General features: G+C 41.2%; 1 protein-coding gene across 1 annotated transcript; it reads right to left on the bottom strand.

Annotated features, from left to right (window-relative positions):
• Nucleotides 1-12780: 12780 nt before the first annotated feature.
• Nucleotides 12781-14988, bottom strand: LOC124613822 (GATA zinc finger domain-containing protein 4-like). Its single transcript, XM_047142545.1, has 2 exons — nt 14125-14988; nt 12781-13542 (listed from the first exon to the last, which is right to left on the bottom strand). Exons 1-2 carry the CDS (start codon nt 14986-14988, stop codon nt 12781-12783), a joined length of 1626 nt encoding a protein of 541 aa, XP_046998501.1.
• Nucleotides 14989-18216: the final 3228 nt, after the last annotated feature.

Raw genomic sequence — 18216 nt, 5'->3', positions numbered from 1 at the left:
CAGCAAAATACACTCCTGGAAATGGAAAAAAGAACACATTGACACCGGTGTGTCAGACCCACCATACTTGCTCTGGACACTGCGAGAGGGCTGTACAAGCAATGATCACACGCACGGCACAGCGGACACACCAGGAACCGCGGTGTTGGCCGTCGAATGGCGCTAGCTGCGCAGCATTTGTGCACCGCCGCCGTCAGTGTCAGCCAGTTTGCCGTGGCATACGGAGCTCCATCGCAGTCTTTAACACTGGTAGCATGCCGCGACAGTGTGGACGTGAACCGTATGTGCAGTTGACGGACTTTGAGCGAGGGCGTATAGTGGGCATGCGGGAGGCCGGGTGGATGTACCGCCGAATTGCTCAACACGTGGGGCGTGAGGTCTCCACAGTACATCGATGTTGTCGCCAGTGGTCGGCGGAAGGTGCACGTGCCCGTCGACCTGGGACCGGACCGCAGCGACTCACGGATGCACGCCAAGACCGTAGAATCCTACGCAGTGCCGTAGGGGACCGCACCGCCACTTCCCAGCAAATTAGGGACACTGTTGCTCCTGGGGTATCGGCGAGGACCATTCGCAACCGTCTCCATGAAGCTGGGCTACGGTCCCGCACACCGTTAGGCCGTCTTCCACTCACGCCCCAACATCGTGCAGCCCGCCTCCAGTGGTGTCGCGACAGGCGTGAATGGAGGGACGAATGGAGACGTGTCGTCTTCAGCGATGAGAGTCGTTTCTGCCTTGGTGCCAATGATGGTCGTATGCGTGTTTGGCGCCGTGCAGGTGAGCGCCACAATCAGGACTGCATACGACCGAGGCACACAGGGCCAACACCCGGCATCATGGTGTGGGGAGCGATCTCCTACACTGGCTGTACACCACTGGTGATCGTCGAGGGGACACTGAATAGTGCACGGTACACCCAAACCGTCATCGAACCCATCGTTCTACCATTCCTAGACCGGCAAGGGAACTTGCTGTTCCAACAGGACAATGCACGTCCGCATGTATCCCGTGCCACCCAACGTGCTCTAGAAGGTGTAAGTCAACTACCCTGGCCAGCAAGATCTCCGGATCTGTCCCCCATTGAGCATGTTTGGGACTGGATGAAGCGTCGTCTCACGCGGTCTGCACGTCCAGCACGAACGCTGGTCCAACTGAGGCGCCAGGTGGAAATGGCATGGCAAGCCGTTCCACAGGACTACATCCAGCATCTCTACGATCGTCTCCATGGGAGAATAGCAGCCTGCATTGCTGTGAAAGGTGGATATACACTGTACTAGTGCCGACATTGTGCAAGCTCTGTTGCCTGTGTCTATGTGCCTGTGGTTCTGTCAGTGTGATCATGTGATGTATCTGACCCCAGGAATGTGTCAATAAAGTTTCCCCTTCCTGGGACAATGAATTCACGGTGTTCTTATTTCAATTTCCAGGAGTGTAGATTGCGCAAAGGCGTACACCCAAATTCCTGTGGCCCCTGAAGACATTGAAAAAACAGCTGTCATTACGCCCTTTGGGCTTTATGAAAACCTGTTATGACTTTCGGTCCTCGGAATGCTAACCAGACTTGGCAGCAGTTCCTGGATGGTGTCTCGCGAGGCTTGCCATTTTGTTTCGCGTGCCTCGACGACGCCCTGGTGTTTCCAAGTCGCCTGAGCTCCACCGCCGCCACCTAATGACGGTCTTTCAGCATCCTGTTTTTCCAAATTTCCCTGATACTTCCCCAATTTCTCTGACACTTTTGTAATTCCCTGATTTGCAGAAATTGTGGCAACCCTGTGTACAAACAGACACTGGATCTGTAAACAACCGTTGTACTACAAACAAATAGTGAAGGATAAACAGTGCTGACAACACAGTTCTACCGAACTGAAGACAGTTGCGCTGACTGAAAAATGCCACACTGCAAAAGGATATGAGGCATTGCACAATTTCAAGTACTTCTGGGAAGGGACATACAAAGGCAGTTCAGGCCAAGCCTTGGTCCACACACCTGGTCCACATAAAGTTTAACAAGCCGTGGCCATCCATGATGTAGCAGAATGGGACACTACATTATAAACACATTGATACAAGGTCACACGAAATCTGTGATACCTTGACAGGCTGCTGTCTGTACTGTTTTGTGCTTCCAATGCAGTGTATTTGTATGTTCATATCAAACAAACAATTTTGGATGTGTTATTTCGAGTTTGAATGAATAATGTTCTGTATAGATATTCATAGTCACAATGTAATGCAAACCAAGCTACTAATGTGTTTGAAATACTGGTTCAAAGAAGCTATAAATGTATCAAATAATACGTAACCAGATTACTGCAAAAATAATTCAGGGATGCCACAAGTTTCCCGAAGTGAAATTCTCTTATATTCCCCTGATTTCCAGACAAGTTTTAGGATTTTTCCCTGACAAATTTTGAGATCTCAAGTGTACGTAAAAACATAAGTTGACAAAAAAAGTAAGGACCTCTGTATTTCTAAATGTGTGAGTGAAAGTCTTAAGTACTAACATCAACATTTTTTTTGTAATGAACTGTTTTTATGTGAAGAAAGAAAGCTGAATGGTACATATGTTTCATTAAGTCACACTGATGTTTTTTATGCAAGACAGATCTAAAATACCTTCACTGATTTCAGAAATAACCCCAAAAAAGTTGGCTTCTTGAAAGAATTGTATAAGACAGGGAAGAGTTATATAAACCAACACTATAGGTGACTGCGAATAAAATGTTGGTTCTAGTATATTCATTATTGTTGGTTATTACCCACTGTGTTATGACCATTATTTTACAGGTATTGTGTGATTTTTCTTTTGAGAAATATATGAGTATATAGTGTACAAACTGCCAGCAAATGCTACAATTTTCTTCTTCTTATGGTGCATACTTTCTAATATATAAACTACTTTTGAAGTGCCAAAACGTACTACAGTAAATAAAATGTCTATAAAATGCTGCACTGTACATTGTACTTGCGGTGAGACAGTTGCAACTCCTGAAATCCATCGCCAGTGGCCACCGGCCTGCCGAGGAGCACCGCAGTCCTGGGTCCACAGATAAAACACGAAAATCCACCACATTACGTCACACACAAACAGAACTGGCCTGCAGCAGATCGGTGATTCTAGATCTGACGGGCACGGCCTGCACATTAGTGGGAAACAATGGGGTTCAGATCGGAAGGCCCAATCTCTTAGAGGTACCCACAGAAATGACCTGCAGTTTTGGCCTATCGTGGAAGTCCACTCACGTAGCCAGCTATTCACGTGTCACAGACACCATGTCGATGAAATGAGACTACAGTGATCAGTCGATGTAACAGATAACTCACACGAATACTCTTGAGAATCAATACTTATGAGACACTCACACACACTACTTAACTTTTGGCCACAGGCACTGTCAGAAAACGAGAGCGCACACACATTCACACACTCACTCAGACATTACTCATGCACACGTGACCACTGTCTCCGGCCGCTGTGTCCACAGTCTCTGAGAATCAGATCCAAATAAATCACTCGTCATGCCTCCCTGCCTCTCGTCAGCAGCTGCTAGAAGCAAGAAGTGATGGCAGCACTGAGGGCAAGCTGAGGAGAGTAGTAGAAAGGGCAAAAGCAGTAAGAATGAGGGAGTAGGAAGCAGCACACGTACTCAGCTGTGCCCAACCACTGACGATGCATGACATCTCATTAAAAAAAACATTTAATCTACTGAGACAAAAACGAGATTTTTCCATGGTTTTTTTCCAAATTTCTCTGCTTTCTCTGACACATTTGAAATTCCCTGATATTACCTGAATTCCAAAAGTTGTGGCAACTCTGAATATACGAGGAACAAGTACTTTTAAATAATATCGAAGTAAGTAACATTTTTACGCAATGTGTTGTTCATACAAATAAGATCTTATATTTATACAAGTTAGCCAGTGTATTTCTGTTACATTATTAACATAGAAAAAAGTTTATACAAAAATGCATCTGTACTTACTATCAAACTATCCAGAATCTTAAAATTTTAATTGAAATTTGTGAAGATCTAGTAAATAACAATGTGTCTTTAATTCTAATTATTGTAAAATTATAAAAAAAACAAGATGGTAGCAGATTTTATGGTTTCACAATTGTGTTTCATTACATTCTGCATTTTGAGTAAACTATGCCATAGTTACTGTGTCACAAATCGCGTGACAATGCAAAAAAAAAACCAGTTGCAACACACTTAATGGAAGAGTTATAAAATTAACTGAGTAACACTATCCACTATACAACAATGTACAGCAAGTTTAGTACAGAAGTGCACCAATTCAGCCTGGTAACATTTTACAGTTAGGTTTAGAGAGCATACAAGTGATCAAAACTAGAATGTACTTGGTAATCATCTGAACACCAATAAGCATAAAATAGTCCACATGCAAGATCATTTAGAAATTTTACACAAGGCACCTAAAAGGTATACCCCAAATGTATTAGAAGAAGTTTAAATCTTTATTCACGGCAAAAGGCAGCCACGGTGCCTGCTTAACAAACTAAATTATTTCGGGTTAAATTGGTACTATGACATCTTCCAAGGCTTACTACTGCAGCAGTGTGTCGAGAGGCATGGTGCTTGCCTGTCATACATCATGTATACATCAGCTGTGGCAGATATGGCCCATTTGCACTGTCCACCCGGCAAGTTAATATAACAGCCACGAGACGGCCATAATACCCATTCAACAGTTCTTTCTACATTAATATGTTAATGTTCTTGCTATATATATTAATAATAAAGTTTTATATACTCAACTTATGAAAAGAACAGGATACTGGATTCAACTTCACATAACTTACATTAGAGATGAAGTTACATGAAGCTCTACCTTGTATAATTTTAAAGCCACATGTTACATTATTTTTAACAACACAGCTGTGCATATTATTTTTATCAATTTCCTTTTATGAGAAGACTGTATGTTCAATTTGTAGAGCGAGGGATGTCAAGTTATCAATTTCCAATTTCAGCTTAATGCTCTTGTAGCATACTGAGTTTAGTTGCATATTGTGTGAATACACAACAATTGCAACGATTTATTGCACACACAGACATTTGCACTGATATCTGTGCAGACAGATTGTTGCCTGTAGATGGACCTTAAGGCATTAATAGTCAGCATAAATTGCATTTCATCAACTGAAACACTGTGTGTGAGAAAAGAATGTTCCAGCATGCAGAACAATAATTCTGGTAGCTGTAGTAAATATAGTGGAATTCCTAGGACACAAATGATTTACTGCAAGTGACGAGTGTAATGTTTTTCACCAGTCTGGAAAATCCTGAAGTTTGTGGAAATATCTGTCCTTCCCTACTTGAAGTTGCTTGGGTTTAAAGTCTGAACTTCTGTCGCGGTGTAATATTGTCTGTACACAATCAATATAATTGTACACCTTGATGGTGTTCAAGCTGGAAAAATTATAGTGACTAGTGATGATAGAGGACTCATACATGGTACTGAGGGTTGGCTAGAGCAGGTGGGTGGTCTGGGCCACTTGATGTTTCTCAGATTCGCTGCAAAACAGCAGATGCATGCAGTGCTTGGTGTAAAGTGCATGTATCGCTCCGCCATTTGCTCGACCTTGTGTCATACAGCTGTTGAGTGTGTGTCACAATTAAATTTTATTTGTTTCTGAGTGTGGAAGTTGGTGAACAGTGTAACTTTCAGCATTAGTTGATACTGTTAAAGGTAAGAGGTAATATTATCATACTAGTATAAATTTTTATGTAGTCTAACGTAGATTGTATTGCAATAATGAAATCCTTCTCACTCGAGCAAGTTTCTGTTTCTGCCATATTTTAATGCACACTGTAAGTCAGATAGTACGGGCCATACCAAAGTCAAGCTGTATGAGCCATACAAGTAATTTCTTTTTGTTTTCAGGGTGTGATGCTAAGGTCAAGGAAGAAGGTAGTAGTCTGGGACTGCAATGAAAGAAGTGGTTACAAGTGTTTTGGAGGGTGAAGTTACTGAAAAGGATGCTGCCAATTATTTTAATTTTCCTAGAACTACACTGCAAATGAGGTTAAAATCATTGTTGGAAATCAACAGACACCACATTTCACAAGTTTAATGAGTTGCATCAGATTCAATAAACCACAAGTTGAAAGTTTTTTGAACATTTTCATCATTAAAACTAAGTTTGACAGATTTTTGTAATATTAAGACGATAATGGCTTCCTTTCAATACCAAAATATTTTTCAAGTTCTCAATTTTTTCGCAATAAGAACACACACATCCCATGAAACAATACGGCATACAATTTTCAGTTGACTGAGAGATTTTGTAATTTTCTTTTTCTTGGTAGGGAAGGTATAGAATCTTGTGCGGTTGTGGTAAACCGTGTAACAGTCTTCAAGCAGTAATGGAAATGTGCAGTGCCAGAATCAAACTAAATGTGTTAACATGAGCTTTGCTGTGATGTAAATACAGCTAGAAAATAGTAGAATTTCTGGAGAATTCAAAGCAGGTATTGAGGGATCCTCTTGAGAACAAAAACTGTGAATCAGAAAGTGTGTGCAGTCCTAGGCCTAAAAATCTAAAAATCAATTTCGTCATTCTAGACAGTGGAAAAGCAAACGAGGAAGACTTTAATGATACTGATTTCCATCTAACAGACGCTGCTGATATACGAAAATATAACAATGGCATTGCCCAAAAGGCAGAAATGGTAGAAATATGCATCTTAGGAAATCCAAGTTAGTTGTTTACTCAGACAGTCATGGCAGCGATCTAGCAAAAATCTTGCAAAACAAACACAATCTTAGAGCTACAAGCTATGTAAAGTCTGGGACCCTTATGCATAAAGTTGTAAGAAACTTACAGTGTGATAACACCACACAAGAAACTTGGTTTTTGATCATAATTGGTGGTGCAAATGATGTCTATTTCAATTAACTAAAAACTGCCATCTGTAATGTAATGAAAGCCCTGGACACAGTGAAAAATGAAAGTTTTGTGGCAGAACTGCCAGAAAATATTAATATCTTTGCTTTTTAGTACTTCGTTTTACTTTACTTTGGTTGTTCACCAGTTGGTGTGAGACTTTCGTCATGACTGTTACTGTGATTGTCGAAATCTATTTCTTTGTGTTTTGATTTATCGTGTGCCAATAAAATATTACGTAGTGAAAGTAAATGGTGTTTTCTGTTTTTTAAGTATAACACTCGTCATACTGGTGACATTCGACGCGCAACATACGTCCGATTCGACAATGTGGCCGTTTACTTCAACATCTCCACATCACTCACCTTCCGCTCCTTTCGGACTACAGCACAACGCCACCAACAACTGGGATAAAATTGGAAGATAAGTACAACGCCGTGGAGTTCTCTCCGTCATCAACAATGCCGTTGTGGACTCGTTCAACATCGTCAGTGATGTCACCTGCTACGGAATCTTTTTCTACGTTCGTCTATAACAAACCAATCATGAGTGCTGTGGCTAAATTTGTGACTCACAGTGCGTCGTATTTACAACCTCCTGTGACATGTAGTGTGCAACAGTGCCCCAACACTAAGAACCTCACAGACTTTTCGAGCCCACAGATCACTTGGAGCTCCCCACATATTGCTGATAAATCGGTTTTTGACACATTCTCGCTACAAAAACAGTTGGGTACAAATTTCAGTGACAACAATTACCGGTTGGACAGTCGTCCCGCCCCGATTGTTTCCGCAGCCCCGGCTGCGCCTCCCGCGCCAGCCGCCGCGAGTGACAGCTTCATAAACACTCCGCCACTCCCGTCCGCTGTGCTATCAAATCTATTACATCCACAACACAAGAGTGAGAAAATTCCTAAATTACCAAGGTTCACGATGGACAATCCGCATACGTGGTTTATTTTGGCAGAGACTATATTCACCGCCCTAGACATTGATACAGACAGTGCTATATTTATTGCGCTTATTAATGCCCTCGAGGACCACTCTGAGTGGGTACAAGACTTAGTGCTGTCGGCGGCCCCCGCAAATCGTTACGCACTGGCAAAACAACAGATCTGCGAACGTCTAGCTAGGACTACGCAAGAGTCTGTTTTATACATACTGCGAGATGTACATCTCAAAGACTCGACTCCTTCACAGCTGTGGCGACATATCAGAGCAGTCTTCGATAGCAAAACTATGCCAGATGAAAGCTTTACTTTCTTTCTTGGTTGCAAAGCTACCGCAAGCTATCCAACTGCAGCTCCTATCACACGACCAGGAACCTCTACAAGCGAAATTATTGCTCGCCGACGCCGCATATAAGATAATCAACAGAAGAAAGTTATCTGCGTGTGTCCCCCTCGATATTACGCCTCCCCTGTGTGGCAGAGGCCGATCTTTCCAAAACAACAGACAGAGTACACTGGCTGAGCACCAGATTCCACACCGTCCTTCACCATCCCATACCACAGCTTCAAGTGACATCCTTCACTCGGTAACAACACAGGGTCAGCAAGTTTATCCTCTGTGCTGGTATCACTCCGTTTACGGTAATACAGCCAGGAATTGCCGCTCACCTCGTGCAATGCGCCCAAACCTGCACGCACCGGTCCGCACTGTGACGTCAAGTCCCCCAACAGATCACAGTGTATTGGTTAATAAAAAAAAAAAAAAAATGGGAGAAGAGAGACCGTGAAAAAGGGAAAGAATGAAAGAAATGCAGATCGGACTTTGTATTACGGAAAAGCTATCGGACTTCGTTATTCGGAAAAGCTATTGTTGGGGTGGTCCTTGTGGCGTTTTTGAGCAAAAGTTAAACCAATTTTCACTACAAAAGTTATTGAAAAGAAACAGAGAGTAACAGAATGTAACTGACAGGGGAAATGGCGTAGCTTAGAGTTCATTCTTTACCAGGTTAACATGTCTTCTTTAGGGCGGCGTCCACGTCTTCAAAAATCTCCTTCATTTCAGCGTGAAAAAATCTGCTCCGAAATCTTGTAATAGTCCAGGGATCACTACTTTATACCAATTAAAATCATCTTGATACTGTATGCAATTTAATTCACTTTGCTACTTCCATCCACCGAATTTCTTAATAATTTCCACAATGTCTACACATTACAATCAGATCAAGATTAGCCATTAAGTTTTTACGTCAGCATCCGATCACGCCTGCCTTAAGCTACCGCTATCAAGAGACAATTGAAACGGAATAAAAAAACAAAAAAAGTTAACAATTTTGGTAGTTTCTCTGCCGTCGAGCGCTCATACCGCTGCGACGAGATATTTTTTATCTGAGGGAACGAGTGTAGCGCGGCGAAATTCAAAGCCCCGCTACATCGCCCCCTCGACTGTCACGCTAAAACATTTAGCGTGGCAGGCTAACAAACCTAAGAGTCAATACATGTAATTTTCATTGGAAAGGCCACGTGCATCCATAGGGGATAATCTTAACCAACACTTACTTTCTAAACCTATATACTAAATACAATTATTACAGTTTGGATCCTTTTTTACACACACAGTTTGTTTGAACAAGCTGTTCACCAGAGCAGTTAATGTTGTGTGCTCCCAGCGTTGGTTTCCCAATGCACATCTGGCAGCACGTAGTCTTTGCGCATGCGCAGTAGCATCACTGAATTTCGCGTGCGGCAGTTTCAAAATCGCTGTGTTATGACAGTCTTCAACAGTATTCACTCTCACATAGTGTTCATTACAAGTTGTTATTCCAGCATAAATGGCGTGTTAAGTTCGGTGACACCATAAGATTGAGCGTGTGCGTGATCTGAAGCAACGTCCATGTCTTCTGTTACGACACAACACTCCAGGTCCTTGTGCGTTTTCATGACTATTGTTCCTGGGGCATATATGGTCGATGTAGTTTTTAGCCTCCACATCGCCTACAACAGGTGCTGAGTTTATTGTCTCCAAGCATCTGAAGGCCGGCCAGGAACAACGGCGTCGATGTTCGCAAAGGTAGGTGTTTCACCACATTGTTTACACTTGCCAACAAACGTTCATTTGCAGTGTGAAAATCCTCATTATCGTCAAAGTAAACTGCAGTTTATATCGATTTACAAACAGTTATTTGGTTTATGCAACATAAGTTTCACAAACAACACAAAATTCGTCGTTTATAACGTTCACAGTTTGCAACACTTTTTGCCACATTTACATTTTAACAGTTCACTTTGTCCAAGCATGTTTACATCGTTAATTATGAAAGCTTACATTTCGTGGTCACGTTTCAAAATATGTTGACAATATGCAAAGTTTTAACACATATACAAATACATATAAATTTACAAGAATCTACACGTGAAATATTTACACTAAAGAAAAATTATACTAAGTCCCATTGGCTTTCTTTTATTGGGGTTTATGGTCAGTTTGATTTTCTTTATTAAGGTTTTGACGTGCCAAGGGATATAAGACTTAATGTTTAAAGCACGGGCTTTCCTTCATTTATTATTTCTCTTTTTTTTTATTTCATATCTTGGGTAGTGGTTGACCAGGCTTGTAATGCCATACTCAGTTTTCTTCATGTCTTTTTATTCATACCTGAAGGTTTACTGTCACACAATATATTCTTACATTCCATAAACAAACAATACCCAGCTGCAGGAGGTGGTAGGATAATGGAGAAAGAAAGAAAGATAGAATGGAAGAAACTATTCACTACCTATAAACTACCAAATCCTACAGCTAATACATAAAAAAAGAGAATATAATACATTGTAACGTTTGCATCACCTTCAAGGGGTGTGTGAAAGGAGGTGCTTACAATTTACCAAATCATGGGTAAATGTAAGTGTCCTTACGTCAAGTCTGTGTAGTGTAACATCATGACAGATTCTCTGTTTGTGTTCTGACTGTTCATATGACTTAGTGTATTATACCTTAACAAATCCTTGCATGAGTGAATCGCATGTCCCCTCAGTGCTTCCTCAATATCTCCACTTCTTGTGGATACCGTCTATACAAATGGAAAATGTATCTCAGAGATTGTCTCTCTCATAATGTGTATTATATGGTAACATATCAAATTTCCTCTCAAGAGTTCAACCATGAACTTTCTTCGACTTTAGTGAAGGTTAAATATCATGTATGTAGTATATATATATATATATCATTTCTATCTATAAATTATAAACAAAGAACATATTATTATAATTGACAGCAAAATGTCTCTTTCTCACTGTCCGTTGCTCGACGTCGGCTGCACGGATGGTCACTGCTCCTTTGCACTTACCTTGCATAGCCTAAAAAGTCAAATGTCTTCAACGTAGATGTAATTTTGTCATCTGTTCGCTTAAGTGGAGGTGTTGTACGAGTCGCAAAACGGCCTTAATAACTCTCCTATCTTTTGCTTCCTCAGGGTTTTCTGTCATATGTAATTATAATAAAGGCTAATATGGCACTAAATTTCACTTTCGTAAAAAATTTTTTTATACAAATGCATTCACATTAGGGCTGTGTAAAAACTATATTTCAACTTAAGTTCCTTAAAATATCATTCTCCTGTCGGAACACGAACTATAAATGTTTTCTTTCACACAACGGCTTAACAAAACTTAACGAAATGTTACTAAGTTACACTTGTGAAATAAATTAAAGCTAATGTGTTTCCAAGTTACATTCTTATTACGCTTCTTTCAACAGCTGTAATCACCATTATGTTCACTCTGCTTTTCTTACATTCGTTCATTTTCAAGGGCACTGTAAATAGATTCACCTTTAACGCCTTGTACTCACGTGTTTTAACTCATCACAAATGTTTTCTTTCAAACTGAAATCCTTATGTAATCTTAAAGATGTAGACTATTTACTCACTTCTCTATGTAGCACAATATTACCAAAACATTCTCACTCATTCCTTACTCACATATTCATCATAATATATATATATATATATATATATATATATATATATATATATATATATATCCTTATACATTAAACATATTCCTCATCAAACATTAATATATCACATACGTGGGGCCATTTGGCACTTCCATTCTCATAAAACTCCAATAATATTTTCCTCAAATAATCTCTTGTCTCCAACCACTTCACAGTAACTTACCTTCTTATATTAACTTAAATATTAACTCATTCATACTGATCATTCATTCTTACATCCTCATTCATTCTGCTACATACCTATGTCATTACTGATGTCAATAGCTATTATTTCCTCTCATTATAGTGCCTTGAAATAACTAACTAGTTGTTGATTCACCTTATAATTTACAATTAACAACCAATGTAACCTGCCTAGACCTCATTCCTATATGAATATCTTTTCTCATTTAGTAAGTGTACTCGCCTGGGTTTACCTTCTCTTCATAATTATGTGTGCAAGTGTAACTGCAGTATATAATTTCCATAAATGAATGTTTGTGTTCTTAGGCTGTATAACTTAATGTTCGTGTATTCAATACAAATATTTATGATCTCGTTTTCACAGCAACTTGCTCATGTTCAACTTAGTTATCATTATATTATGTTGTTTTAGTGCACAAAGGGTTTCAAATGTCTGTGGGGATGCAGCCCCCTCGGCTTGTGAGATAACGGGTATTCTAGGGAGTAACAACCTGGGTGAGGTATGCTTGCTATTCTGAAAGGACCTGAATATAATAGCTGTCATTTTCTGTTCAGTTGTTTTAATGTTGTAGACTTGGGACGTGAACGCAAAAGAACAAGGTCATCAACCTGATAGGTTTATTAATTCCTGTTCTGCTGTCATTTTGTCGTCGTACCTGAGGAAACAAACCGTCTCAGCCGTTGCGCTCTTACAACACCCCACGACCGTAGCACGAGCGCTTAGCTCGGTCGTCGACTGTTTTCCGTCGTCTGCTGTGTTTGGCCGGGTTCATTGACCAGCTCCACTATGTTTACATTCCGGTTGGTTGGCGCCCACGCGTCAGCTGATGGCGCGCCGCAATTGTTATTGCTACTTCGTGGCGGGGAGTGCATAACTGTACCGGGGAACGGCGGCGGTTTCCGTGTAGGGTTATGATTTGTCATGCGTGAATTTTGTGTGTTCCACATATTCTGTCGGTGATTGTTGGGATTGGTATTGTTTTGGTGGTAATTATGTCTGTTATATGTCATGTTCCTGTCAAAGTAGCCCGGGTTGTACCGGTTATTCTCACGTCTCCTATTGTTGTTGTTGTACTGTCTGTAATTTTCATTTTGCTTGTAGTTACCATTTTGATATGGGTGATAATTATTGTTATTATTCCACGAATTTCTGCGGTTGTTCCTACTGTCATACACGTTTCCATTTGAATATGTTTCGCGCGCAGGCGTCGTATTGTGTCGCGGCGCGGACGGATGGTTCCACCAACCACCGTCACTACGGTTCCTTTGGGGTGGGTGCTGATTTTGGTTACTAATATGAGTAAAATTTGAATGGCGTGAATCGCCTCTGTAAACTACGTCCATTTGATCTAAGAAGTTTAAGAAAGTCTTAACGTCATTCTCCGGTACTCCTATTAATCTGTCTCGGTATGGAAAGGGTAAGTGGCTCTTTAAAGTGTCAATTATCGCTGACAAGTCGGCTGGTTTGGTCCAGTACAGTGTCTTGTCCAGGTACCTCTCAAAATATTGTCTTAATGTCTCTTTTTTAGGGTCATAGGTCTCGGGGTTGCACACTTCTCTCCTTAGACTCTGTTGCTCATTCTCGGACCAGAATTCGTCCAAGAAGGCTTGTTCGAACTGTTCAAACGTAAGGCACCGCCGTTTCATAGCGGCACCCCACTTAGCTGCTCGTCCTCTCATGAGATTGGTGACGTATCTGATTTTATCGACTTCTGACCAACTACGTGGAAAAACACCGTCAAATGATCTAATAAACACAATAGGGTGGACTTTGTGCTTGTCCTCACTGGAAAATGTCTGGAAATACCCATGTCTTACAAACGTGTCATCGGCCATGCCGGTAACGTAATATTGCTCGTTCGGTGGAAAAGAAAGCGGCACATTGTAATTTTGATTTGAAATAGGTGATTCCACAATAGGTGGTGTTCCGTCTGTGTCATTAGCCATGGTTTTAGCTGTTTTGTCGTTTCCTAGCGATGCGTTTGCACCAATCGCCAAACACGGCACAACATTGTCTCGTAATTTTGTCACTTCGTCTTCTATGTGTTTTGTCTCGTCTTTAACATGTGTCTTTGTTTTTGAAAGTATGTCCTGTGTAATTGTTTCAAGTTTTTTGTCCAGATAGTCGTCACACAATTTACATTCATGTACAATTCTTTCGGCCATGTTGGTGTCGTTGTTTAGTGACGCGAGGTCCGCTCGATCTTCTAACTTTTCTATCTTTTCTTTGAGGTGGGTCTGTTCAAGAACTACCATTGTAAGTTGTTGGGTAATATTTCCCACTTCTTCAGTCAGCTTTTCTTGGGTGGAGCTAGCTGAAGTGTGGGCCTGAGCTAACTCTTCCACACGGGTGTTCACTTCCTGCTGCACATTAACTATTTGAGTTAACTGATTCTCACATCGGGTGATATTGTTTTTTGTTTCGTGTGTGAATGTAACCAAAGTTTCTTCCTGTTTAGTGACTCGGTCGGACAATGTCTCAAATCGCTGGCTGAGCTGTTGAGTGGTGTTATTTAATTCTGTCATCTGTTTTGTCGTCCGTTCAAAATTTTCGGTCATAGTATGGTTTAATATGTCAATTTTCTGACTAACGTCTCGTTTCATGTCTGCAAATAACTCTAATAGTCGGTCCAGTTTGTCAGTTTCCTGTGTCCGATTTGTGTCACATTGCTGAATTTGTCTCATATTCGGTTCTGACATTGATGTTAACAATGGTGCTGACGGTCTAGCCTCGCGTCCATTCCACATTTCGTCATTTAAAGTCGCCATCTGTGTATTATCACAAATGTTGCGAGTTTGAGGCAAAATCATTGCATTGATCTGTGAACTCGTCCATGGAGGGAAACGCGGACTTTCTTGTTGGTTGAAAGATGAATCTACTTCACTTAGCTCATCTGCCGAAACTATCTCTACCTTACCACGTTCCATTGTAATAGGATGTATAATAGTAAGTCAAAAAGGGAATAATATAAGTCTGATTAATAAAGATTTGACTCAAATTTAGGTTGAAATATTTTCTCGTCAATGTAAATGATTGCTCTATTGCAAACAATGGTTGAGAAAGATGCAGCAGGGCGGACAAAATGTTTCGTAACAAATGACTGTTTGGCGGTCAAATTCACGATCTTCATATGCTACAACAATACTATAATTAAGACAAACTACAATAGAGATAGATAATTTTGTAAAAATCTAGAAGAAAACTACAGGATGTGTGGAAAAGGAAAAATGGATTCTGCAGTTGGCTATTGAATGTTTGAATGAAACATAATTGTGTGACTCACCATTAAATTTTCTGTCCTGCAACGGCTGGTCAATCACTTCTGCGTAAATCGTATTCGTCAAAATATGGATTTTCTTAATAATCTCCATCGGATAATCACCAAAAGGTCTCAAAATAACAGTTTTGCATCAATATATGCCATGAAAAGAAAAACAGATTGAATTAGTTACAAAAATTCTTTACAATATTGTGGTATCATTTGCTTAGGTACAATAAAGTTTGTGTTTTAGTTACCATTTAAAGTTCAGGATTTTTTTATATTCTCTGTTGGGAAAAAATACAAATTAAAGTTTCAAATTTGCTCAAAAACGACACATCCGAAAATTGCGTCCAGTCGCGGGAGCCAGTTGTATTGGTTAATAAAAAAAAAAAAAAAAATGGGAGAAGAGAGACCGTGAAAAAGGGAAAGAATGAAAGAAATGCAGATCGGACTTTGTATTACGGAAAAGCTATCGGACTTCGTTATTCGGAAAAGCTATTGTTGGGGTGGTCCTTGTGGCGTTTTTGAGCAAAAGTTAAACCAATTTTCACTACAAAAGTTATTGAAAAGAAACAGAGAATAACAGAATGTAACTGACAGGGGAAATGGCGTAGCTTAGAGTTCATTCTTTACCAGGTTAACATGTCTTCTTTAGGGCGGCGTCCACGTCTTCAAAAATCTCCTTCATTTCAGCGTGAAAAAATCTGCTCCGAAATCTTGTAATAGTCCAGGGATCACTACTTTATACCAATTAAAATCATCTTGATACTGTATGCAATTTAATTCACTTTGCTACTTCAATCCACCGAATTTCTTAATAATTTCCACAATGTCTACACATTACAATCAGATCAAGATTAGCCATTAAGTTTTTACGTCAGCATCCGATCACGCCTGCCTTAAGCTACCGCTATCAAGAGACAATTGAAACGGGATAAAAAAACAAAAAAAGTTAACAATTTTAGTAGTTTCTCTGCCGTCGAGCGCTCATACCGCTGCGACGAGATATTTTTTATCTGAGGGAACGAGTGTAGCGCGGCGAAATTCAAAGCCCCGCTACAACAGGCTAGTACTTCCGAATTATTCTCTCGGACGTTTGTATATCCAGGATATAGCTTCTCAGAAATGGTTTTTAGTGGACACTGGTGCCGATGTGCGCGTCATTCCACGTTCAATGGTCACTTCTACAATCAAGCATTCGCCCCACCAAATCAGAGCAGCCAACATTCCTCATTAAAGGTTTATGGTGTCACGCGACTTCGCATTTACTTCGATGATACATATAATTATGAATGGACGTTTTCGGTAGTAGAAATCGACGAGCCAGTATTAGGATTGGACTTCGTAACGGCTCATAACTTTTCTTTGGGCTTAATTACACCTGCCCTCTGCTCAGTGGATTTTAAACAAAAATTTTCGGCGAGATTTTCCCCATCCACGCCGACAGAATGCAGCTCGAATACGTCCTGTCAACAAGACAAAGAGACAGTTTCTATCCTATCTGAGGAGGTCAAAGCTGCCGTAGTGGACTTAGTTACGCAACGCCTCGAAATCGACCAACTGTCTGAAGACAGTGCAAGGCTACTTCAACGTTGTGATGCCCGGACTGATGAATTGCGCGGGTTTAGAGAGGAGATCAAGATTAAAAGTAATAACACGCACGAAACTACACGCGACCTGCATACCGCACCGCTGTTTATACGCAGCCACACAGCAGCGCCTGCCACGACCCGGACAGCGAAGACGCCAACCCGCCCAGCAACCCCCCACCCTGCGCTTCACCGCCCGCCTCTCATCAAAAAACAGAGGCGACAGCTGTTACAGGCGACGCCGCGCATGCGCGCGCAATGATTCCTTCGTGCAGTGACACCATAGTCAATGGAACCCCGCCGGCTGTTGCACAGCGCAGCTCCGCGGACAACACTGCAGCTTTCACTGAACTACCGTTCAATGATAACGTGTTTCAGGTTAGTTCCCTTTCATACTTACCGCGCACCGACGATAACGTCGCGCCTTCCTGCGTCCCTCCACGTATTTCGGCCACACCTATTCACAAAATCAAGGCCGTTACTACGGGCGTCTGTCACAGGCTTAACACAACTGAGGGACCGCCTGTCCGTTCTCGCCCCCGTCGCCTCAATGCAAAAAAACTTACCGCTGCCAAAGAATGTATTAATGAACTTAACGCTTGCGTATAGTCCGCCCCTCGGACAGTGCGTGGTCTTCCCCAATACATGTCGTTCCCAAGAAGGGCAATTCCTTTCGACTCTGTGGAGACCATAGGCGTTTGAACGCCAGAACAATACTTGATAACTACCCTGTCCCACACCTCCACAACTTTTCACAATCCATGTTCGGTGCCAACTTTTTCTCTGTGTTAGACTGCAAAAAGGCATACCATCAGATTCCGATGCACCCAGAAGATATCCCCAAAATCGCTATCATCACCCCATTTGGACTCTATGAATATTTGTTTATGCCTTATGGATTGAAGAATGCCGCTCAGACCTGGCAAAGATTCATTGACGCCATTCTGCGTGGCCTTAATTTTTGCTATGCCTACCTAGACGATATTATTATTTTCTCCACAACTGCAGAGGAACACAAACAACACCTCCAACAGGTTTTTGATAAATTGGCACGACACGGAGTTGAGATTAATCGTGACAAATCCCAACTGGAGAAGCCAGAGGCTATTTTCCTGGGACATTTGGTCAATAATGAGGGCATTCGTCCCACCTCAGATAGAGTACAACAAATACTTGACATTCCCCTCCCTCAAACCTATAAAGAGTTACGTAGATACCTCGGAATGGTAAATTTTTTTAGACTCCACATTCCACATGTGGCATTTCTTCAAGCCTCTCTCACTGAGGCCTTAAAGGGAAAGAAT

Source organism: Schistocerca americana, chromosome 4, assembly GCF_021461395.2.
Source record: "Schistocerca americana isolate TAMUIC-IGC-003095 chromosome 4, iqSchAmer2.1, whole genome shotgun sequence".
Lineage (NCBI taxonomy): Eukaryota > Metazoa > Arthropoda > Insecta > Orthoptera > Acrididae > Schistocerca > Schistocerca americana.
The sequence above is the reverse complement of the archived record's forward strand: the minus strand, read 5'-3'. Positions and strand labels throughout refer to the sequence as shown.